Source organism: Mytilus trossulus, chromosome 1 (genome assembly GCF_036588685.1).
Source record: "Mytilus trossulus isolate FHL-02 chromosome 1, PNRI_Mtr1.1.1.hap1, whole genome shotgun sequence".
In the NCBI taxonomy this organism is placed as follows: Eukaryota; Metazoa; Mollusca; class Bivalvia; order Mytilida; family Mytilidae; genus Mytilus; species Mytilus trossulus.
Genome location: NC_086373.1, coordinates 39645002 through 39671315, shown reverse-complemented (window position 1 = coordinate 39671315; position 26314 = coordinate 39645002). Strand labels below are relative to the sequence as shown.

The 26314-nt window shown below is 29.8% G+C and overlaps 1 protein-coding gene across 6 annotated transcripts in view; it reads right to left on the bottom strand.

The window, feature by feature from the left end:
- Window positions 1–1360: 1360 nt before the first annotated feature.
- LOC134724334 (DCC-interacting protein 13-alpha-like) overlaps window positions 1361–26314 on the bottom strand; it is a 41414-nt gene continuing 16460 nt past the window's right edge. Inside the window, exons 6-23 of one of the 6 annotated variants that reach the window (XM_063587452.1) lie at window positions 25846–25887; window positions 24518–24630; window positions 23580–23758; window positions 22844–23008; window positions 22222–22303; window positions 19264–19287; window positions 17150–17259; window positions 16367–16409; window positions 15890–15970; window positions 15095–15168; window positions 13341–13487; window positions 11463–11593; window positions 10738–10846; window positions 9959–10045; window positions 9637–9730; window positions 9182–9232; window positions 7201–7227; window positions 1361–6043 (exon numbers count right to left, since the gene is read on the bottom strand). In XM_063587452.1, the coding sequence (XP_063443522.1) occupies window positions 5771–6043; window positions 7201–7227; window positions 9182–9232; window positions 9637–9730; window positions 9959–10045; window positions 10738–10846; window positions 11463–11593; window positions 13341–13487; window positions 15095–15168; window positions 15890–15970; window positions 16367–16409; window positions 17150–17259; window positions 19264–19287; window positions 22222–22303; window positions 22844–23008; window positions 23580–23758; window positions 24518–24630; window positions 25846–25887 (1832 nt within the window). In that variant the 3' untranslated portion in view covers window positions 1361–5770. Of the gene's footprint in view, window positions 6044–7200; window positions 7228–7862; window positions 8423–9181; window positions 9233–9636; window positions 9731–9958; window positions 10046–10737; window positions 10847–11462; window positions 11594–13340; window positions 13488–15094; window positions 15169–15889; window positions 15971–16366; window positions 16410–17149; window positions 17260–19263; window positions 19288–22221; window positions 22304–22843; window positions 23009–23579; window positions 23759–24517; window positions 24631–25845; window positions 25888–26314 lie in introns of those variants that run through there. The other 5 variants (XM_063587456.1, XM_063587454.1, XM_063587453.1 and 2 more) reach the window with 5 other exon arrangements.

The following is a 26314-nucleotide window of genomic DNA, read 5'->3' as shown; positions in this document are numbered from 1 at the left end:
CCCCAATTATTCAATTTTTAATGAAATCAAACAATGTTTAATTTTGGACCTCGATTTGGGCCAACTTGAAAACTGGGCCAATAATCAAAAATCTAAGTACATTTTTAGATTCAGCATATCAAAGAACTCCAAGGTTTCAATTTTTGTTAAAATCAAACTAAGTTTAATTTTGGACCCTTTGGACCTTAATGTAGACCAATTTGAAAACGGGACCAAAAATTAAGAATCTACATACACAGTTAGAATCGGCATATTAAAGAACCCCAATTATTCAATTTTGATGAAATCAAACAAAGTTTAATTTTGGACCCTTTGGGCCCCTTTTTCCTTAACTGTTGGGACCAAAACTCCCAAAATCAATACCAACCTTCCTTTTATAGTCATAAACCTTGTGTTTAAATTTCATAGATTTCTATTTACTTATACTAACGCTATGGTGCGAAAACCAAGAAAAATGCTTATTTGGGTCCCTTTTTGGCCCCTAATTCCTAAACTGTTGGGACCGAAACTCCCAAAATCAATACCAACCTTCCTTTTGTGGTCATAAACATTGTGTTTAAATTTCATTGTTTTCTATTTACTTTAACTAAAGTTATTGTGCGAAAACCAAGAATAATGCTTATTTGGGCCCTTTTTTGGCCCCTAATTCCTAAACTGTTGAAACCAAAACTCCCAAAATCAATCCTGACCTTTCTTTTGTGGTCATAAACCTTGTGTCAAAATTTCATAGATTTCTATTAACTTAAACTAAAGTTATAGTGCGAAAACCAAGAAAATGCTTATTTGGGCCCTTTTTGGCCCCTAATTCCTAAAATGTTGGGACCAAAACTCCCAAAATCAATACCAGTCTTCCTTTTATGGTCATAAACCTTGTGTTAAAATTTCATAGATTTGTATTCACTTTTACTAAAGTTAGAGTGCGAAAACTAAAAGTATTCGGACGACGTCGACGACGCCAACGTGATAGCAATATACGACGAAATTTTTTTCAAAATTTGCGGTCGTATAAAAAAAGTAATTAAAATTGTTTATTTCATTTGAAACTACATATATTGATTGATTGGTTGGTGTTTATTGCTACTTTCAGCACTATTGTGCTATTGTGTGCTGCCACATGCAGGATTCGAACTCACAACATCAGTGTTGACAGGTTAGTGATTAGGTAGTTCAACTACTTAGACCACCTAACCACCAACATATAACAACAGCCTTTATTGAATGTTGAAATAAACATAATAGCTAAAAACACCTAAAGACAACATGCTTTTTTCAAAACATACTTTTGTTTGTAAGAAGTTGTTTTAAAGGTAAAGATGCCACTACTTTAAACTGTTGAGTAAAAAATTGACAAGTAAAAAAAAAAGGTCTGTAAGATAAGTTTATTAAAAACTTCTTTATAAACACACACCTTCTCTAGCAACAATGATTTATGTACAAATCTATACATATCACAGTTTAATATATATCAATATTTAACTCAAGGTGATTAATAAATAATATGGATTTAATTATAATTGTGCAGAATTATGCATCAAATAATAGTAAACATCTACCTTCTCATGCCCATTGATTTTAAATGAAAAATTGAAAAAAATGATTATTTTTTAAGTTTAATACTTTCAGAGTTTAAATGCCTCAAAAAAATGTTTATACATTGTATCTTTCAAAGTAATGTATATTTTTCTGTTAAACGAAAAATAATCGTCTTTAAATGCAGATCATGTGTCCATACTTTGCTACATCTGACAACATTCAATTTTACTTTTCTTATAACTATTTATTAACCAATGAAGTTTTTGACTCAAATTTAAAAAACCCAAGGGATCCTGAAATATCTTTTACACAGATTGTTGTCAAATCTTTGTAAGCAAAGTGTGGACACAGATCAGTGTTTTAATAAAATTGAAAGAAAATGAATTGTGACATTGTAATGCAGAATTATAATCTTTTAGCCAATAAACCAATGAATCACTACACAAGATGTGTTATTTCTATTTTTTGTATTATTAGTGACCATGCGTGGGCTGAATAGCCAGTCAGGGTCGTTAAAACTCCTATCATTGTTTTTGATTTTTTCTTATTTTTCTTCATATTCCTGTAAGTTTTCAGTCAAATCTCTGGTCTGTATGTTTCAACTATTTAAAGGTATTCACTATCACAGCTATTATTTAACAACATTCTGTCCTATATCTTATAGACTTGAGATTCCAAATGGCACTCTATCAAATGGTTATACTTATCTAATACTATAAAGTTATAAGGATTAAACACTTTAAATATGTTACATTGCACAAAACAAAGTTTTAAGGAAACCTTGAACTCTGCTTTACCATAACGCCATGACATATGTCTTTTTGTATATATGTTACATTCCCCCTCAAGATCTGTTATGTTTTTAAAATATATCATAAACAATTTTCTATTTTTTTTTTAATTTCTTGTATCAAATATGACATTAAATTTTGAAAAACAAGTGAGTAAGTTAAAAAAAAAAATGGCTTTGTCAGAGTCATTACATAAAAATGTTAGTGTGCCATGAATTCTCTCTTATAGTTAACTGTGTAGGGTCTGGAAAAGGTCCATGCTCTTCAATGTAAATGACACTGAGCAAACTGCATATAAAATAGAATTAAAGATGTCTTTAAAAATACCAAATTTTATTTCACTTCTTACACCAAAATGGAAATCTACCATATCAAAATTATATATATTTAATTGTATGGCTTTCTTTGATCAATAATAAAAGTAGCCCAAGCACAGTTTGGGGGTACTTCACATATTGCACTGAGTCGAGGGTCAGGAGTAAACAGAATTCAAAGTAACCTTTTATGTTAATCTACTTGGTAGAAAATAAATAATTTATTAGGTGACTAGATTGTAATGAAAATATCTTTGTGGTTCTTTTTTCACAATGATATTTTTTCTCATGCTGTATATCCTTTGAAATTGTATGACTTCTTTCAAACTGTCAAAATCATAAATTAAAATTGTGTAATAAATAACATAGCAATAAATTCAATGAAAACTGTGAATCTAGCATAGCACACACTAATTCATATAGTGACAAAATAAAATGGTCTTCACATATTAATAATGAATGATGGCAGCATCAGGCTTAGCACACATCAATTCCATTCCATTTAAAAAACAAAACAGAACAGAACAAACAAACATGATTTCTTCATTTAAATGATTCATCTTGCAAAATTATCTACTAAGGTAAAAGCTACATACTATATTAGATAACAAACATGTTCAGCCATAAACAAAAAGAAAAATAGGATAAGCCAGTAATAAATCTTACTAAAGCGCTTATTCGAAAACCATAAAAACTCCTGTATATCATTTTGAATGATAGAATTTGATTCAAAGAAATTATTATAAACCAAATTTGTTCAATGTTTAAATCATATTCATTTAAACAGGGATGTTTGTACATAGGACAGTATGCCCTGCTTGTACTATCACATATCAAATTTAACCATGATATCTTCATTTGGCTTAAATTTAAAAAATCCATACATTTAGATTTAATGTGACAAAAACTTTATAGTAGATGACTGTAACAAAAATGTTTGAGAAAGTATAGATTTTACACTTTCACATTCCCATGTTTACCAGATACACCACAATTGAACTAAAAGACAGAAGCAAAATAAAAAACATAATCCCCCTTTTCTAGTGTAGGTGAGGATTACAAAACAACAATATACATATATCTCATAAAAAAAATATTAGCGATGTCATTAAATGAAGATTTTCTTTAAAATAATTAATTAAAAAAGACATTTTATCATTTAGAAATAATTTAAATTCATTTTGATATTGTATTTTTTTTTAAAGATAAATACCATTCAAAAATAGAAAAATAAAAACTTGGAAATTTTCTTAATAAATGTATAATAAATTCATAAATAAAATTAAAGTTTGTATTGCTGAGCTATCTCTATCTTTAAAATAAAAAAAAAACATATTTTGTGTGTCACAAAGTAATGGTTAAAGAATATTACACGTTTCATAATTATACTTTTCTTTTATACTATTATAACATTCAAACTATCAACCTTTTCTTAATGTACAGAGATCTCATAATTTGCTTACAAATGCTTTAGAAATAATACAAAACTTTAAGCTTTTGTAAGATAAAGTAACAAATAAGTCTTAAATGCCACTCGATAAAACAAAGAAACAACCATTGTAAAAACCATTGAAACATAAGATATCTATAACTTAACAGCTCTTCATATTAATGGAAAAATATATCAAATATAGGAGGAACACCACAAGTTCTTGTCCCCATTGATGTCTATGTTATATTCTTCAATTTCCAGCAATCATAGCACTAATGTCTTAAGTTTAAATAAACATTTATTTTATGCCAATTTTAAACCACCACAGAAGCTCATATTTTACTGGGAAAAAATCAACAAACCTTGAATTGCATATAAGAGCATGCAGGTTTCCAGAACTAAGGAAGTACCAAAACAGGTACAGGTACTTCAGATCTGAGAAACAGGCAATATGTAGCCTCCTTTTTAAATATGATTTGGCCAATGAAAGTTTATATTGGAGGAAAACACTTTATTATGACATTTCTTCTTGCATCTTAAATATGAATTGAAATGTAAAACAATGCCCCATTTCACCAAAGCTTGTGAATCTTTATAAAACATGAAAAATAGTTAGAAAATGCTTAAATTGAGACAGCAGTTTTATTATATAACTTTTATAACAAGACAAGAAGATTATATCTCTTATACATTTTGATTTTGAATAAGGTTATACAGGCATGATTTCCAAGATCACTTAAAAAAAAAAATCATAAATGTGAAGTATATAATTTTCCTTTTTTTCTCGTAAACATCACTTTTTCTCAGGCTATGAGCTTTATATAATTTCATACTGTAACGTGACTACTGCTTTTTTATGAAACATCTTGTGATTTATCTGAAACATGCTCAAGAACTTTAAAATTGGTCTCAAAAGTCTGACATTCTTGCCACTTTAAAATATTTTTTAAGAAATGCAATATTAGATCGAGATTTTTGGCAGGAGTATTTAAATAGAGTTATCAAATGGTTAATACAAATAATGAAAGTTTAATACTGATTATACTTATTAGTACTTATTCTGCATTTCAGCATTTTTTTCATATCTTATCTTATCTACAGGATTTATCTAATTAAATAAGTCAACAATTTTATTCATAACCGTTTATAAAATTAAAAAAAAAGATTCTGAATTACAAATCATATATATTTGAAAGAGTATTTTCTTTAGTGTGCAGTTCCGTATTCTTCAAAATGTAACTTGTAGTAATACAGTTAGGTAAATGTATACAATCTGACCCCATTCATGATTCTAGAAATTTCATTTTTGAATGTGTAAGAAGCTCTTTGTATACAAATAACATTACTGTGGACCCATTATTATTTGTTTGATACAAATTTTCGTGGATTATGTGGGTACAGGAGAACCAGGAAATAAAAAGTTCAACGAATTACTAATTTTTTTATAAGGTTGTACACAAACTTTGGCAAAACCACAAAATAAAATATTCATGAAAGTAGCGTGTTTTTTTTTAAATCCACAAAAATTGTTACCCATAAATATAAATGAATCTTAAGTTTTATAATTGTTCATTGAACAGTTGCAATGTACACAAGCTTTCAATAAGAAATATGACATGATGGTCTTTTCCAAATACCCAAACATACTACTAAGCAAAATAAATCCCCCATTTTCACCAAAATATAAAATGCCCCTAAAATCAAGCTTCAGAGTCGTCTACTCCTTCCTCTTCTTGTGTTACGACTAAATCCTTGACTTTTTGTGTCATCTGGGTGTCTACGTAATTTGTATCCTCTAACATTTCGTCGTCATCCTCCGTTGCAGTAAGCACCAAATATTTGCCATCTGGTGAAAGAGGCAGATTACTAAGTTCTTCATCAGAATCAGCATCCTCAAGATTTTGAATATTTTGCAATAAAATGTTCTTTTCCTTGGCTTTAACCTTCTGAATCTTTTCCACTGCTTTTTTCTCCTAAAATAAAAAGGAAATTGGAAAGCCATTAACATTAAGAATTTGTTTCAAAATGAGTCGAAATTTTTTCTTTATAAGCTATTCATAACCAAGTGCACAATGTTAATCCAAAACATGTTCATATATCTACAAAATGACAACACTCTTTCTTACCTACTTAATCTTTAAGGCTAAGTTTCATTTGAACTTAAAACTAATGATAAAAATATCTAAAGAAAATGCATAGTGTCTCATGGACTCTGTCATTTTGGAGAAAATACCACTTTTCATGGTGTTTTTTCCCCCTCACAATATGGAACTGTCATATTAATTTATATACAAGACAATTTCAAGGAAACACACAGAACATGATGTGAATCCAAATATTCAGTGAACTAAAAACTGAAAAAAGTTCATACACGTTCCAATATTTCTAGTATTTAATGTGAAGCTATTTTTTCACAATTAAGTACAGTACATCTATGAAAGGATTGTTTGTTATGGATCTACCAGAAAATCCCTCAAATGCTATGCATCCATAAATGGTCATATATTTTTTTGGCACATGGATTTGTCAAAGTACAACATATAATACAATTCCCTATACATTTGTACTGATTAAATAACTATCAATATAATATTCTACAATATATTTATACATGAAGCTAGCAGATGTTTAACATTTTTTCCCAGTACTTACATATTTTTTTTTAAACTGTAAGCATTTTCAACATTTAATATAGCTTGAAGGCAGCATTGGACTAAATCAAAAATAATCTTTTCTAACAAATGAAACATATAAAAAAAGCATTTGGTCCAGTCTCTAATTTTCATTCTTAAACTTGCATTTTGAAACATGCAAATAAATAGAAAAAAATACAAAAAATCTGGCAACTGACCCATGACCCTAAACATTCATCATGCATAACATGCAACACTGAACAGTATGTTATTTTTTTATATATATATATATTTGACGCATTTTCAAATTTTAGTTTCTAACTGAAATAATTGTCCTTAAATCATTATTCACTACCATTTTCCTTTGAACCAAATTGTAATGACTGTTTTATTCCACCTCCCCCTTTTGTTCATTTAACTACAACATTATAGATCCTGATTAGAAGCAAGAATATAATATAAAGACAAAGCAAAAGAAGATATATTATTTTACTTACACCTGCTAAAGAAGGGTCATTAGAAGGCTGTAAAATATCCGTAGCATTATCATAAAATATATGCTTTAGATTAGGACTTTGAAAAAAGGAAATTATATGTGTCAACTTGAAATAAGCAAAGCTTGCTTATTAGTCAACAAAGGTCTACAAAACTTGTAATCTCATTAGGACATATGAATTTTTTGAAGGCAACCCTTTAGCTTAAGTTATTTACAAAATAACTTAAAACTTCATAGTCGTACTTTATCATAGCCTGAGCTTCTTCATTTCATATTTGTATTTAAACCAATACATGCACCATAAAAAACTGGTTTTGAACAAGAGTACAAACATAAAATGTCTAGCTTGTTTTACTTTTCTTTGAACTTATGTTAAAAGTCTGTAATATAAAGGTTTTACTACAAGTATCACATAAACTTAACATTGTCAACTTTCTATGGAAAAAAAGTCACAGTTAGATGAACCATGCCAGACGGTAAACATAGACCAAAGAAAAATGAGGTCAATGTCATCTAAACTCTGACAGACTGCCATGTAAACCTTAAATAATTCCATGCAAATAGATGACCTGTTGCTTTTAGTGTCTGATAAACTGACAAAATTACCAAACAAAATTGATGACCATTTTACTGATGGTTCATGAGTAATATACGAAACCACAAAAAAATAAACATTGGTTAATGAACCATGAAATTGAGGTCAAAGTCAGATAAATCATGTCATTCCAACATGTACACATTATAATTATTCCATACACCAAATACAGTTGAATAAATGCTCATAGAATCTGAGATTTAGATCTTTTAAATTTAACCCTGATCACTAATCCATGAAATGAAGTATCTGTATATAAGGTATGAAGCATCAAAGGCCCTGTACCTTCTGGAATATAAAGCTTTATACAAATAAAGTAGTTGCTGGCGAATTATAATTCCTATGTCTTGCAGACTTTTGTCTAAACCGTGACACAAATAATGGATTCTTAACATCAAAATTCTGAAGCCTTGGTCTGATAAAAACTTTCAAAAATTTGAATAAAAAAAAAGAGAAATGAGATTCCAAAATATATTTTACCAATACAGGCATCAAATTTGTCATTAAAGTTATGTGTTGTGTATTAGTTAAATCATACATAGGTTAGATATCTATGTGCCTTAATAGTTGTTATAATACTGACCCTTTATATTTTACATACCATACATTATGTTTGATTTGATTCAGTCTACAAATGCATTAAAAATGTGAATGTGTGAAAATGGTTCCATGCATTGTTAATTCTCTGATCTGCCAAACTGCAGCATTATACAGAAATAATGTATATGCATAAGGGAAGAAATTTCTATCAGAATTTGGAATACCTTTCTTTTGTCACCTATTATAAGTCTCTTTAATTTTCATATCTTAACTTCACAATTTTGTTCAATTATTTGATTCCTTTATTCTTATATACAAACAACATGTTTTTTTGAAATTATTGTTCTAATCATTTTTATTAAAGTTGCAATCCTATTTTGCTCAGATTATTGGGAAAAACCCAGGATAAATTTTAACCTTCGTCTAAAAAGTAATACACCTAAATATTAGTATGCATGATTTACAAATTAAAAAAAATCCTACCAAAATAATAGCTCTTTTCATTAAAACTTTAAAAAATATCCTGTACCATAATATGAATATTATATTTCATCCATACATACTATCTTTAAAAACACATTCACATGCTTTAAATAATAAACTTTCAATAGAATATGATGTTAAGCTCTTGTCTGAATGCAATCAAATCTGCTGTATTAAAGACCAATTTATAAGTATTATATATTATTTTTGAATAAAAATAAATGTTCACTACAAAATGTTCATGAAATGGCATCTACTTATGCTTTTATTACTGAAAACACTCTTAAACACTATGTTAAATTAAAAAGCTAAAAGAAAACCCATGCCATTCAAAAAGTTCTTTCTCAATAACCTGTGTACTTACCATTAAAGCTTGAAAGGCAAGTTTGGTTGCTGTTTGTATGGCACTGCATATCTAACAAAATAATAATAAAAACATCATAAAGATCTGTCTTGAGTTGAAGTAAAATATATATACTTTGCTAATTGTGGAATTGGCATGAAAATAAACTCTAAAAATAATTATGAAAGAATCACAAATATTCTAATAGAGGTGACATACTGACAAATAGATTTTAATACTTCAGAACTGCCTTAAATTGGCTTTACATAAGAAATGCTTCACAGTGGCGGATCCAGAAATTTTCATAAGTTGGGGCACACTGACTGACCTAAGAGGGGGGCCGCTCCAGTCACGCTTCAGTGATTCCCTATATAAGCAACCAATTTTTTTCCCAAAAAGGGGGGAGGACCTGGGCCCCCTGCCACCCCCCTAAATCTACCTCTGCTTCAAAACCAGCTATTTCATTATTCTCTCACCTCTTCTGCTGATACATTACATTCAAACACATGACAAGCAAAGGATGGATTAGGTAAACCTGTTTGTCTGTTTCTGGTTATAAAACCAAACAACCTAAAAAATAAAGCAAGAAATCTTAATAGTAAAAGAAAATCAGCTGTTTCTTAATCTAAAACTTTAAGAGTCTAAAAAGTAAAAGCAAATCATTGTTTTTTAACTTCTACCTGTCAAATAATCATAGCTTTTATCAAATTATTGTTCAAACTTCAAATTCTTTAAATAAATGCACATGCTCTACAATGATTACAACAGATAATCTATGTAAAGATTTCTAATACCTACCTTTTGTTTTCATTATGTGCTGCCCAAAATGATATGTCTGCTAATGCAAATACTGTTCTTACAATGTTTGTAGATGGATCTATCAACCTGTAAAATGCAAATAAGCTGCATGTTAAAGATGCTGTCAAATATTTCTAAAATTGTCTGTTCATTTTAAAATCTGTATAAGGACTTGCTCATTGAACATCTTGTCCAATCAAAACATGTTTCAAAGTGACCCTAGCTGTGAATAACTATAAAATATGTAACCTCATTACACATTTTAATGCATAAGAATTGCCAAAATCAAACTGAATGGTGAAACAATATAATTGGTTTACAGGTTTAACTAAATCATTTGAATACCTTTGCTACATGTCACATTAGCAGTCATGTAAACATCCTTTATAAAGTGTAAATAGAATAACATTAATATTTTTATTGGTTTCAAACATTGTTTGATAATTGAGGGTCCTAATGTTGCAATCTTGTATTTTGACGAATTTCAATAAAATTTTAACCATTATGACACCAACAGTAGTAAAAAATTACCATTTAACGCCCGACAGTACAGGTCATTTTCACCCTCATTATATGGTAATAACAAAATTATTAACTGGCAAATTTTTCAGAAATTGTATGGGTATAGGTATAGCCCTAATGCTAATGTTCAATAAAGCATAAATTTTCCTCAGGCATATAGGGAGACTTTGAGGGAAAACCATAAAATCAAATGTTCACTAAAAAGCACCAATGTTGGTTCCAATGGAAATAACTGAATCGACAGTATTTTATATTACTTCATATTATCACTGGATACGACAAGTCTAGACTCTGTCATTCTAAACACATTGTGTATTGCCCTAGCTGCCATTATCTGTCTCATTGTTTCTAAAACTAAAGGTTCTCCTGAAAGTAAAGACAGATAAAATTTAGGAAAAGATTTTAGCCAAGCCTGTTTTGATCTTCTTAAATTTTTCTAAGGTTTAATCTCATAAATTTTTTCTAAGGGCCAGAAATTGTTTTCATTAAATAAAAATATCAAAGAGAAACTGGTTTTCTTCTTGTGAAATGTTTCTATACTCCCCAATATGATTTCTTATAACAACTTTAATCATTGTAGATCTTTTTGTAGCTTGACTCAGATATACATACAATTCAGTGAAGCTTTCCTTGTAGATCAAGATACCTACTTTTTGCAAGAGGTATCTTTAAGTCTTCTCAACTAATTGTGACACATTGAGATCTTAATGCTATTAACAAATATTACAATCTTAGTAATTAAATTGTCCTTTAAGCAGGAGGTTCGGCTAACCATAAAACTAGATACAAAACACCATTTTTTCTCTCTGAATTCCTGTAACAAGTCAGGCATATGGCAGTTGTTACCAAATAGTCTATTTCTATGTATTTTGTCTTTTTTTATTTATTTCCCTCTGTTTTAGTTTGTAACCCAGATTTGTTTTCCCTTTACAATGATTTATGACTACTGAACAGCTGTTGTACTACTTTTGCCTTTATTTACCTCTGTCTGCTTTTACTTCCATTGAACCTAAAAATCTGACAACAAAACTTTCTACATAATGGGCATCTGCTATTGCTGAGTCTAAATTATCTAAAACTTCTCCAGTGGATTGGTCAAATGGATTTATTCTCCTAAAAGAAATGGAGAAAATATAATTATCAAAGTTGTGCTGTGAAAGTGTATGTTCACTACTTATAAATAATCGTCGATCATCTCAACAAGGTTGATTTTCTCTTGAGCCAGAACGGCAAAAATGAGAAAAGCAATCGAGTTGAGATAACCAATGATAATCTGTTTATTGCTATTTTACCTATGATGAAGTTGTTGATTTCATGTTTATTTCATTAACAGCACATGATCCCTTAATTTTAAGCGATAATTTTTCATATCACTCGACTCCTAAATATAGATTTCTACACTGCAACAAGTGTGTTAAGATATTTCTCCACTCGAGACAGTTAAATTTTATCATTTAAAGCACAAGGCTTTCCAAGCACTTTATCTAATAAAAATCTAACTGTTGAGAGTGGAGAAATATCGTAAAACACGAATTATAGTGTCAGAATCTGTTTCTCTAATGATTTTTTCAAAGATTTTCAGAAAGTTGTGTTCTTTAAATGTGACGTCATCAGGCACGGTCGCCTATTTTCATGAAGTCTCAAAAGGAAAATTCAGAAAAAAACAAGAAATTTTGACGTCATAATCAAATTTTGAATAATCATTTGCCGAGAACAGATATTTCACTAGTGAGGAGAAATATTTTTCTCACACCACTCATGTGAAAATAGCACAAAAAATAGAGAAAGGACATTATCAGTCAGTAAAATCACAGGAAAATTTCATAAAATAGCAATAAAACAAATTATCCTTCTCACAAATATACATTTGAAATTTCAATGTATCTAATACTACAATGATATAAAAGACACAGTAAACACTGTATACAATGTGCTACATTTACAAAAGTTCATGCAAAAAACATGACATGCTAAAATCCAAAACTCAAGATAAGAACAACAACTTTACATTACTTCTACCAATAAATTATGTTTTAACAAAGATTATTCATAACAAAATTTGCATGCTTGTTAGATTACATGAAAAAAGTGAATAAAGCTTTGGTCACAATATTGTCAATGCTTCAATGGCCAGGAAAAGTGTTTGACACATATTTTGCAAATGTTTTAAACATTCATATGTAAGTTGCAATTTTGGATCCTCATATATTTTAATCCAGAGAAAACAAGAAAAGTTACCATTAACAATTTCAGATAGCATTTTATTTGATATGATCAGGTAGTCATTATAATTAGCACAAATCATACAGATAACAACTGAATTCACAATGGAAAAAGAAAGACTTTCTCTCAATTCCAGCTTCACAAATGGATAGCCCATATCTTATGGATCCTTTTTTCTACTTCCAAAATCTTTGATCATGACTTTCTACCATTTCAATTCTTATGAAATTTTTATGTGATATTTGTATTATTCTATATAAATTTACGTTATTATTTGTAAGGTACTAAATTTTGGTGTATTTGGCAGCTTTAACAATTCAATTCAATTCAAATCTTTATTGCCATATAACTACATAGTTATAGTATGTGAAACAAAACCATGAATATGTGTTGTCAACTAAGAAGCAATTTTCTATAGCCTTGTATGCAAAATTTATAAAAACCATGACATAAAATTTCCAGGAAAATATATTTTTCCTCAGTCCACAATATTGGCACCCACAAATACAAAATGAATTCCCTTCAAAAAGGAAATGTATTTGTCAGTAAACAATCTGAAAATACCTCTTGTTTTTGTTAACTCTTCTACCTAAGGTAAATTAGAAATATAAGATGTAAATCAGTATTACAGACTAACTTTGGTGGACCTTGTAGATTAGGAGTAACATCTGTTATATCATCAATAATAGGTTGAAGATCAAACTGTATAGGTACGTCAGACAACAACATATCATTTGTTGAAGGTGCTGGTTTAGGAGCATGCGGTGATCCTAAACTTGCTGAACTGTTAATAAAAAGTATATAGAAAAGTACAACATCACAACAATCAAGACACTAAAACTTAAGATATAATGCACTCAAAAACTATACAAAACAATCACAAAATTTCTATATATATTAACATGCATGTGTCTAAAATAAAAAAACTTTGACGTAAACTTTTTAAACTCCAAAAAGTAGAGATATCTCTTGGAAAATTTTACAACAACTTTCACAAATATATCTAATCATTGATAAATTACTAAAACAAACGTGTCTGGTATATTGAGCAAACTTTATTGTGATAAAAAAGAAATGTTGGACAAAAACTTCTATAAACAAACTACGTATTTAAATAAAGCAATGAAAGAGCAAGAAAAAGATACAAATCATTATCATAATTCTTTTCATGAAAAAAAGAGAATTTAAGATGACCAAATTTGTCAGGATACAAACTTAGGAGGCTCCCATCAAAATCTTAAAGAGTTGATGACTACAAATTAAAAAAAAAATCTGATGAAATTTCCTTTTCCCACTAAATTTGAGCAATCAAAATATGACATTTTACTTCTAACCAAGGCTTCCAAAACGGTCATATATGCCGGTCATTTGTATAATGTCCGGTAAAAGTCCGGCTGGGCAAAGCATGAAACGGTCATCTACATTTTAGTTTCAAAGGCTTTTTCGGTCATTTTAACATATAAATTCACGATCTTTTTGACCCAACATTTTGCCTTTAACAGCCATACATTTCCGGTCATAAAAGTGACATGATGATTAATTACTATCAAAACAACCCCTACTTCAATACTTTCTCATTTTAATCAAGGCTAATTAGTTGTTGGACAGCTGAAAACTACCTGTTCAGGTGACAGGTAAACTATTTTTAGTACCGGACATCGTATAAATTAATTGGTCCATTCCCAATTATTTTCGTACATTTCAGCAGCTGGTATCTAATTGATTTAAAATATAAAATAAAAACATTTATAAACATGATTTGATAAATCATTTAAAAAGGTTTTAAATGAAAAATCGTCGGCACTACGTTGTATGAACAAGAACACGTGTGCGCATGTGCACAGGTAGGAAATTCAATTTTGCATCCTACATTTCTTCAAAAATGCTAAAAGTATCATTGATACCTGCTAGGATACCTGTATCTAACGTTCATTTCAAGTATTTTGTTGAAGAAATAACTTGGAAAGAGCTTCTTCGCTCAGTAGTTCTATGTTAACGTACACGGATTTTACGTATCCGTTTATGGTCCATGTTTTACCATTGTCAAGTCAACATCCGGTTTTGAAAAATGTGACTTTAAAAACAAAAATAAAGTTCTAGACAACTTCATTTTACACAAATAAAGAGTCTAATGCAGATTTGAGCACGTTGATGTGCACACTGTGAATGATGCAATGCCAATTTTAACAGTTTATGTCAGAACATCAAATTCATATCAAAGTAAAGTTTAATTTCGATTTTAATTTAATGTCAATCATTGGGATGACCATCTGATTACCATAATTGCCTTTTGTGACTTTGTCCTAGGAATTAAAATTCGGATCAGATATAAAATGTCCGGCTGGCTCAGAAAAATTTTGGAAGCCCTGCTTCTAACAGCTGATTATATACCTGTTTACATTGGCCATGTCAGGACTACTACCACCAGATTCTTTTGTACTGCTGGTTGTGCTAGGTGTTCTTTCCTGTAAAATTCATCATTATCAAAAAAATATCTAGAAGAGTTTCAATCCCTCAGCATAGGAAAAAGTGACATTTTATATCAGTATGTTTCTTTATCATTTTTTTACTGCTTGGTGATGGTGGCAATGTTCTCATATAGAAAGTCCTACACTCAGTTTGACTGCTTTGTTGAAAAAAATACAGGGTACACATTTCTTTGTCTAAAATAGATTTAACTCATTTCATTTTTATAAAATTGTTACAAAATATTCACTTTGACCAGTTGTCAAAAATATAAAAATTTAAACCACATAATTTAATTGGATATATAGAACTAATTTTTGATTATTGAGAAATCTTGATTTCTCGTTACTAATACATGTAGTATGTGATTTTGAAAACAATCAGCAGGCCTAGGGGTCATAAAACTTTGAGCACGATTTTTATACTCAAGACTCAAGAATAAAACCAATCAAAATACTGGATTTCATGTTTCAGGCATTGCTTTTGTGCTCCGAGCACTGAACAATTTTTTTTACTTCAACCCCAGATGTTTATAGAGGTAATTCCCTTCAGTCTTACCCCCTTAAAAGCTGTGAGACAACTAAACTGTCACAGTCCTGTAATTCAATGTCTTCTATTTTCACAGAGAGATATAAAAGAGGGACGAAAGATACCAAAGGGACAATTTCCTTCTATAATCATGATTTGTTTTTTTAGGAAGTTATAAATGACTGTACTTACCTTGTTGGCTTGCTGCTGCAGTGGTGACTTTGATTTAACATAGCCACTCTCTCTTACTATGTTGTTAATTGTACATATCCACTAAAAATTAAAATAAATGTGCTCTGAATAGTTTTTAGCAGTCCTACATGTTACAAACATTAAATTATCAATCTTAATCATCTTAAAGATTTGAAAAACCATGTGTCTCTCCTGCTATCATCAGTGTAAATGTAGTCTGATTCTGCTATCTCTTAATGATGAAAATATCTTTTGTTCCGGTTTGGTAATATTCCATAAAAAGCTTGACCAATTCATTCCAATTTTAGAAAATAAGAAACTACATTTTAACATTGACCACAAGAAAAACATTTTTCAGTAGATAGCATTGTTGTGATATAAACTTGCAGCTCTGATGCAGTGAAATGCTAACATCAATAAATCAATGAATCAGCAGGACCCTGAGAGTTGTCATTACTCTCTCATTAATTATCTTACCTCATCTCTTTCTCTTTCATTCTCAGCTTGTAATACAACTGATCTATAAATACAAAATTAACAAATATTATAGAAAGTTCAGAATAATCTCAGAATAAACACCCAATGAAAATTAAATTGAGCGCATCTCTTCTTTAAGGTCTGGAAAACATTATTTAACAATGCTAAAACAAGATATTTAATATAAATTAAGCAGCAGATAACTTTTTTTTATTCCATTTTCTGATTTCTTATATTCTTAAGTACTCTAACTTGTATATATCACAGTTGTCTTCAAGTTGATATTGACAACCCTTTCACAGCAGACACAAGTATTCACTTTGATACGTTAAGTGATGATACAAAGTATTAAATCAACACTGTCCAACATTATGTTGCTCTGTCAATACTTCTGTTAAGCACAGACTACTGTAAATTCAGAAATTATCGAATGCATTTATTTTTGCGATTTGGTCAGTTAAGACTTAAATGCGATTTTAATTTTTACGATTTTGAGAAAAATCCTGTTTAAATCATATAAAATATTTCAAAATGCGAGTTTAAATTATTGCGATTACAACTCTGTCACATTTTTTGCAATAATAAAATCATCGCATTAATTTCTGAATTTACAGGATTATTTTAGTGACAAAAAAAAAAAAAAATTACAAAAAAAGTCTCTGAAGATGTATGTGGGCAAGGCACAATGAAAGAAGAATATAGTGTAGTGCATATTGTGCTACTACAAGTTCCAGCTAATGTTGACTTCTATGTTGTATAAAAATCTGTAGTAAAAAATCTCACTTTCTTAACTTTGGTGAAGTTACATGGAAAACAAATCTTCTATCATCTGTTTCATAAGGTTCAGCCAACACACCTGGTTCATTCAAATCTAATGATAAGCTACCAGCCACCTGTAATGAAAATAAATAAATTCATAGAAACATTACCCATCAAAGCTCATCTTTCAACTTATGGTTTAGAGTCACTTAAAAAAAGTAAAGATTCCCTACAAAGAGACAGGAAGATGACAGTAGAATGAAACAGACAGAAATCATCAGATTCAAAAATGGCAGCAGAAACAAACTTCTGTTTTACATTTGTCATTTCAAGGCCTTTAATAGATAACTATACAGTGTGGGCTTTGCTCATTGTAAAAGGCTGTACAGTGTCCTATAGTTGTTAATTTGCTTGTCATTTGGCCTCTTGTGTAGAGTTGTCTCATTGACAAATGGTAATCATAGCACATTTTCCTTGTTTTCCCCATTGAAATGAAGATTTCTTGAAAACCTATCCCTTATAATTTCTTTGAGACATGTACTATTCAAATTTCTAATTCAGGATTCAAAACAAATTAAGGTCACTTTTAATGAGCTGTTGAAATCATTCCAGAGTAGTTGTGTGTATTATGTGAGAAAGGATAGAAAAATAGGATTCATCAAATCAGAGAGAGCACATATTTAATTATTTAATTTACCACTTGCATTAGGAAGTCCATATGATTTAGGTCATAGTTATTTTCATTTATTTGGGTGAAAATGAGAGACCTTATGTAATCCGCTTTCGAATTTGGATACAATTTATCATCTGATATATAGCATGGATAACTTTTTTTTCTCCATGAAGACCTAAAATGTTCTTTTTATACTCTATTTTTAAAGTTGCTGTTTTATTGATAGATCTCAATATATTCATTTTCTTGACTTATGATATTTCTATTTTTAATGTCCAGTTGTCAATAAATGTAAGACACCAATTATTTTTTTAAAGTTGTAAATGCTATTAAGAATTTGGTTTGTTTTTCCATAAACATCATTGAGTTTGGTTCCTAATATTCATATTTGAAATCAATAATTTTAAAATTATTGATTGATTGGTGTTTTATTTTTTATTGGTGGAGAAATCTGAAGTGCATGTGGATTGATGAGTTGGTATTATACCTTACTTTCAGCACAACTGATTTTTTCTTAGTGGAAAGATTTAATTTGATGGAGAAAGCTAGAGTGCTTGTGGATTGATTGATTGTCGATTGGTATTATACCTTACTTTCAGCACTACTGACTTTTCTTGGTGGAAAGTTGTAATTGGTGGAGAAAGCTGGAGTGCTTGTGGATTGATTGGTGTTTTACACAACTTTTAGCACTACGGACAATTTGAGGCGGTCAGTTTTTGTTTGGAGAAAGCTGGAGTGCTTGTAAAGAATAAATATGACATTCCTTGATTTAATTATGATCTGAGTGTTGATGTAAGGTTTACGTATCTACCAATATAACATATATCTAATTCTATCTACCAGTAGTTTTGTAAAAACAAATAGTGCAAAATATATACTGTACTGTAAACGACAAAGGAATGATTAAGCAAATTTTCAAACTTCAGTTATAATTTATTAAATAGTGATAAATTATGCTTTTAGATTATATCTTCTTTTCAATTTAAATTAGTAAAATTGTTACACTAAAGTGTAAAAAAAACTTTAATTTAACGAAGGTTTTAAGTATTTCTAGTTACATTCTTTGTCATTAAACTAACAATTTCTATGTAAAAATCAAATAAATGAATAATTTATATTGTTACTAATGTACCATTTCAGTAAAACAAACATTATAAAAATATCAAACCATTAATTTTTTGTCATATTCCAGAAGGAGAATCACTAAAAAGCTTCCCAATAAACTGATCCCAAATAATCAGAAAGAGCCTATGAATTACAACCTTCTTATAAAACCTGTAAGGAACCCTCATCTTTATTCTTACCAAATCATAACAAAATAACAAATATTCTAAGCAAATCATACCAATCACATATTGTCAGAAAAAAAAATGGAAAGGATAAAAGCGACAATAAAACATTCATAGCGTAAAAAGAGTGAGTGCACAAGTGTGACAACATTGAGGGGAACAATATAAAACCTTACTTCTTGTAAGACAGTCTTTTTCACCTGTAAAATAGTGTTAGTAATGGTAACAATGTTAGTAGAATCATTAGCCATGCCTTAAGTTTTACATCTTAGGTATTTTATAGAGACTATATCGATGCCATTCCTTGTCATGCAACATTTCAATCAATGTCTTAGGAAACAGGAAATTACAATTTGCATACCCATTACAAGATAAATTACAACACTTAGTTATGTTCCGGTATGATAATAGTACCATTAAAGAAGAGGAAAACATTTCCATGCAAGATCTTAGGCTTATACAGATAAATCCTGCCAAGTATGGTCAAGATCGATTTATTAGCTATGAATTACTCATTACTGTTAACTTCAGTTACAATTATTAAATACATATATTCATGATAAATATATGTTGTAGACCTACAAGCTCTAAGAACCCTGGATAACTCCCTTGGCAAATTGTGCCATTTTGATATAAAAATAAACCTTTTTCACAATAACCCTTACAGGCAATAAATTGAAAGTTTTTTGCTCATTATTATATCATATCCTGCATGTCTCATGATTATTCTTCCTGTTAACAGTTTTATCTATCAAGTACCATTTAAAATATACACACACACACATAGATTCCACAACTGCAACAATAGTATAACCCTATTTCTCTACTCGAGACAGATAAATTTTAATATTTAAAGCATGAGGCTTGCAGAGCTTTTTAAATAATTTAAATTTAACATACTTTTGAAAGATTTGAGGAAAGTTGTGTAATTTTGATTCGACATCATCAGAAGTGGTCGCCTTTTTTCATGACATCACAATTAAGAGATATAGCTGTATTGTATTTGAAGCTTTAAGGACGTCCATTGGTAGTTTTACTGTCACAAATTTAGTTTACCTGGCGACCCGTAGCTAAGACAGGTAAATGTGTATTTGTGACAGTAAAACTACCGATGGACGTCCGCAAAGCTTCAACTACAATACAGTTATCTCTATTCTAATGCAAAACAAGTTCATAATTAGATTTCAATCATTATTTCAGTGTAAAATCTTCATTAAAGAAAACTCCGCGAAAAGATGTTATCTTCTTTGGTCCCTGCACTAGGTGATGTTATATGTATGCTTCTAGTGTCAAACATAAACACTGGGCTTTTTCTGGCTTCTGTGCCGCTTCAAAATTTTATTAAAGGAGTAGGGGCATTAAGGCCTAGTTTTGGCCCAAGAAAATGAAATGTTTGATAACTATTTAAAATTGGCACATTATGTTTAGAAATGCATAGGGTCAAGAAATATAAATGAAAAACATTAAGATTTTTATCTGATGACGTCACAATTACGTCATGTTATATGTACTATTTTCACAAATACCATGAAAAATACAGAGTTTATGCAGTTTACTGACTTTATTTCCGTTAAGGAAACATCCCGCGCAGCCGAGAAACAAAAAAATAATTTAACAAAAGATTTATTATAACTATTGGCATTATCTCATCAAATATAAAGTTGTTTCTAGGGTGTGCACATACTTTTTCAGTCTAAAATATACTTAAAATTTGATGAAAAAACAAGGAAATCACGAAATTTAACAAAATATGCAAATAAGATTATGATTTGTTGCCATGGTAACTTGTTCGATGTCATTTTTTTTTTTTTTTTTGTACCTTATACCTTAGACAAGCTTTTAGTAATCTAAGAATATGTATGATAACTTTAAAAAATTTGCAGTAATTTTTTGGCCAAATAAGGGCCTTATTGCCCCTACTCCTTTTATAAAAAGAAGACTTTTAGATGCAACATGTGAGTTTTTCGGCTTATTATTGTAGAAATTACATGTCAATACATTCAGCAATTCAAAATGTCGACTTCCTTAGTTACAAACAAGGAGATAGAGAATTTTAGTCTAACTGTCATTCAATCAGAACCATTGATACAAAATAATTGCATTAGAATGAGAAAATTTAGAAAAAAACAAGAAAATTTAAATCATAATTAAATTTCAACCAATCATTGGTCGAAAACAGATTTTTCACTAGTGAGGAGAAATATTGTTCTCACAACGGTCTGGAAATGTGAAAAAAGCACAAAAATTAGAGAAAAAATTGTTTACAACTGTTGTTTGTAAACAGATATACAAAATAATTCATGTTATATAATATCTTAATTTAATTCAGAAGAGGCATTTTTTTCAAACTTAGGCAATATTGATCTCATAAAAAAGATTGTTTAAGTTGTTCAAAATAACAATAAATTGAAATAAAATTGGTAAAACATTTAACCCAACATACTACAGCATCCTAATATGAAGCCTGAAACCAAATGTCAGGAAACTCTGATAGATAGTTCTTGTGAAAAATGTATCAAAATAATTTAATCATTGCCTTTTTTGAAAGAACATACAGTATTTGCTTAAAAGAAAGTTAATGAGCCATGTTTGCCAAAACTCTTTCAATAGTTTAACTTGCTTTCATAAAGCTAAATATACAAGAAGCTTTGATTTCTGGGGAAAAGCAACAGAGATTTCACTATACAGACCCAATGACACACATATTAGTATAATATTGACCTCTGTTGGAGCAAGGTTATATCTAATACACATTAAAAACTAATAAAATGCATGACATGTCTTGAACTGCCATTTATTTATAGCATACCATAAATAAATGTAGTATTAAGCAAAGCCTATGTATAGATCTTTGGTAAATATGAAAACAATAAATATTACTAATATATGTCTATATATGATTTGAAAATAAATAAATATAGATTTAAAGAAAAATATAGATAAATACAGATATTCCTGACAGTCATATTCAAATCATACTTGGTTTTAAACTACAATGATTTTATAGTTCATGTATCTGAAAATCTCAATTCTACAAACAAAAGTACAAACAAAAGCATAAAAATCACAACACATAACTGAAACAATAAACTGAAGCACAATAAAAAGAAAAAGAATTATCAAATAATTCTTACTTCATCTTTTGGTTGACACATTAGGTTCCCTCCTTGGGTGAAGAAAAAACACCTGTCCCATCTGGTGGCTATCAACTGTTTACTGTAAACAATTCAAAAACTGATATCAATATCATCACATATAGTATTTATACCTATCAAGAACATGCACATATGAGATTTAAATTTGATATTTGAAAGTTATAAGTATAGTTTTCTTATCTTAGGTTACCATTATCTGAAATCAAAGTTTATATCATTTCAGATAGTTTACTTTTTATTCTACAAGATTTGAAGTACAAAAGAAATAAAGCATAATCAAAGTACTGGAAAGCACTCATAGAAAGATTTTTAAATTCTTTTTCTCATTTCAGTTCTGTTCAGGATGATTGCAATACAACACCTTTTTTATATATGATTAATAAAATAATTGCAAAAAAGGCTTTTTCCTTCAGATATATGTGTTATTACATAACTTTTAATTAGATAACTGCTTGATTGGTTATTTGCATTTTAAGCAAAAATAGCAATATTAAAACATGTCAACATTATATCCCTTATTATCAATGTTTAAATTTGGAGAGGTCTAGTTCAAAGACATATCTGCTCTTACTGGTAATAAACAAAAAATATTATTAATTACCTGCGAATGAACAAGTATCCCCCTTTTTGTGCGAGTTGAGTATTTGGGGGTATATATGGCATTTCAGGATTGGGTTCTGCATGGTAATGCTGCACACTTTGTTGTTCTAATGTATCTATCAGATCTACTGTTTTCTTTGTGTCTTGCTGTAGTTCTTTCTGTACACTGTAAAGGAAAGTAAGTTTCAGTCATCCTGTATATCACTGGTAACTTTCAGTTAGGCTAAATATTGCAAATCATTTGAACAGGTTCAGGTCTAAATATATAGAAGAAGATGTGGTATTATTGCCAATGAAACAACTCTCCATCCGAGTCACAATGTGTACAGGTTAACCATTATAGGTCAAAGTACTGTCTTCAAAATAGAGCCTTGGCTCACACGGAACAGCAAGCTCCAAAGGGCCCTAAAAATGTCTTTAAAAAAAAATGGAGAATTGAAATGGAAAATGTGTCATAGAGACAACCTGACCAAATAGCAGAAAATAGCTGAAAGCCACCACTACAGTCTGTTTTAAACAAGGTTTAGACATTAGACCGTTGGTTTTCCCATTTGAATGGTTTTACACTAGTAATTTTTGGGCCCTTTATAGCTTGTTGTTCGGTGTGAGCCAAGGCTCCGTGTTGAAGGCTGTACATTCACCTATAATGGTTCACTTTTTTTAAATTGTTTTTTAAATGGAGGGTTGTCTCATTGGCACTCACACCACATCTTCCTATATCTATTTAATATATTTACCCTTGTACACTAGCATTTATGTTGTTTAAGAATTCTTCTATTTCTTTTTTACACACAGCATCCTGACCCATCTGAAAGAAGGCTCTTTGTGCATGCATATATCCCAGTATTGGCTCCAGTAAGGAACATTTTCTTTTGTACTGTAAGGCATTTAAACTGGAGTAGTAATGTAGACCTGTCTGTAAAAACAAAAGAAAACAGAACATCATTTAACTATTGGTTGGTGAATATTCTGAGGTCAACAAATTGAAATTATCATTATAATTTCCCCCCTAATAAGCAAAACTATGTGTAAGTTCATGTTTTGCTATGCTAAAACCCATAATCATTGACTCATTAACATCTGAAAAATAGGAGAGAGACATACAACATCTTTAAAATTAATTTTTAATCAAGGGAAAATATTCATGTTAGAATTACTCAGGCAATGAGACAAGAGCCTTATTTGAACTATTTATTTCTTATTGAAAAAGGCAGTTTTATCACTTTCAAAAATACATTACATTTGTATCTATTTCAAGATTACATGAAATGAAACTAAAGGTAGATAGTTAGTGGACCATAAAATCACAATTATTAAAATGAAGTTTTGACCATATAGAAAAGCAAGTTTTAATCATTGTCAAGAAACTCACATTTCCAGTTGACAAAAAAAAAGGTTGCCTTAGATTCTTTTCAGACTTGTAAATAAAAAGCATTGGAACAAAATAACTTCCTGGTACTACAGTACTTTTTAAGTTGAATGGAAGTATGCCTCTTAAATTTAAATAATGGTCTTAAATTAAGACTCTATCCTGACAACACAAAAGTGATAAAGGACGACTTGACAAAAGGTTCAAAAATTTAATGTGATGAGAATATATATGTTAAGGACTTAAAAATACAAATTTCATTTTTCTTCCAACTACTTAATTTCTACTATTTAATGTTATTCTGACCTGATGGAACTTTTTTCTCATTCCATACAATTCTTCATTATACTCCATTCGTTGTCTATCATTTTCTTTCTTTTTGGGTAATTTCATATAGTTCTTTATTGCACTTTCATGTTCTACAAAAAAAAATGCTATTCATGTACTGTGAGTTCATTAATAAACATTGGATACCAATTTTCATGGATTTCGTGAGAACAGTGGTACCAAGAATTTTTAATATTCAATGAATTGCAAATTTATCAGACGAACACATGCAGACTTTGCCAAAACCTCAAAATTAAATATCCATGAATATGCAAGTTTTGCTCAAACTATTTGGTACCCAGGAAAACAAATGAATTCCTAGTTTATAGTTTAAAAATATTAAGCTATCTTTTCAAAGATACTCAACTTTCCTGCAATAAAATGTAGAAAAAAATCAAGAGAAATTCAATAACTATTATACATGTATTTCTAAATACTTTTAAATACAGATCAATCATGTTGAAGACCATACCTTAACCTCTAGATGTCTATGCTGATTCACAATTATTTGTTGAATACCAATTTTCATGGATTTTGGGAGTACAGGAAAACCATGAATTTTAATGTTCAACGAATTACAAATTTGCTGTATGATTGAATGCAGAATTTTGGAAAACTATGAAAATGCAAGTTTTCCTCAAATTGATTGTATTCTGAGTACCAGAATGTCTTACCACATTGTAGGTAACCTGTTGAAAAAATATAGAACCTGGAGTCAAAAGTCGGTAATATGAAAATGGACTACCGGTATTCTGAATGAACACAAATAAATGTGCTTATACATTGACCAACCAAAGATTGATATCTAGCCATCACTATTCTAAATGATGTGGGTACATTGAAACGAATAGATCAAACATTATGTGTGTGCATTGGCGGATCCAGAAATTTCATAAGTGGGGCCCCATTGACTGACCTAAGAGGGGGCCCGCTCCAGTCACACTTCAATGATCCCTATATGAGCAACCAAATTTTTTCCCAAAAAGGGGCAACCAGGGCCCCTTGCCCCCCACCCCCTAAATCCGCCTCAGGTGTAGTTGTATAAAATTCATCATCAAAAGATTTATTAATAATTTAAATGAAAAGAATTAGATATGTGTGGCACATTTTAAACAATACAAGTCATTGCAAGGGAGATAAATCAAATGCTACATTTCTCCATTAGCTATAGGCATTATTTATATTCAGAAACCAATTTCAGGAAGTAGGGATATATAGACAGACATACATACAGACAGAAAAAGGGTAAACCTTAATGCTCAATTAGTCTAGTGGTGGGCATATAAAAATCAATGAATCTTTCTTACCAGTTGTTGCTATCTGAAACATTTCACACAGGGTTGAAACCTCTGAAAAGAAAAAAAAGATGCCATATATTGGACAAAAAAATAAGTTCATTGCAACATTTTTATATTACTCTAATTCACTTTTGTACACACATTCATAATTGTCTTATTATAGTTGTATCAATTAGCTTGATTTTCTTTAACATGCAACAGAAGATTTCACTTATCTTATATCAGAAATATTTGAATGCCTGTAAAATGAAGAGTGTTTTATGAGTTAACATGTTTGCTTAAGTTTGTTGACAGTTAAGAATGCATAATGCAGGTTCACAATAAAATGTCAGAATCCAGCTATGTGATCTGAATTATTTTCTATAGACTGGAGTACCTACATAAGTGTAAAGATACTACAATTTATTTTGTTTGTTTGGATATTTTGAGTCATCAAATTATCAAAACTGTAAACTTTAATTCACAACAAATGCATATT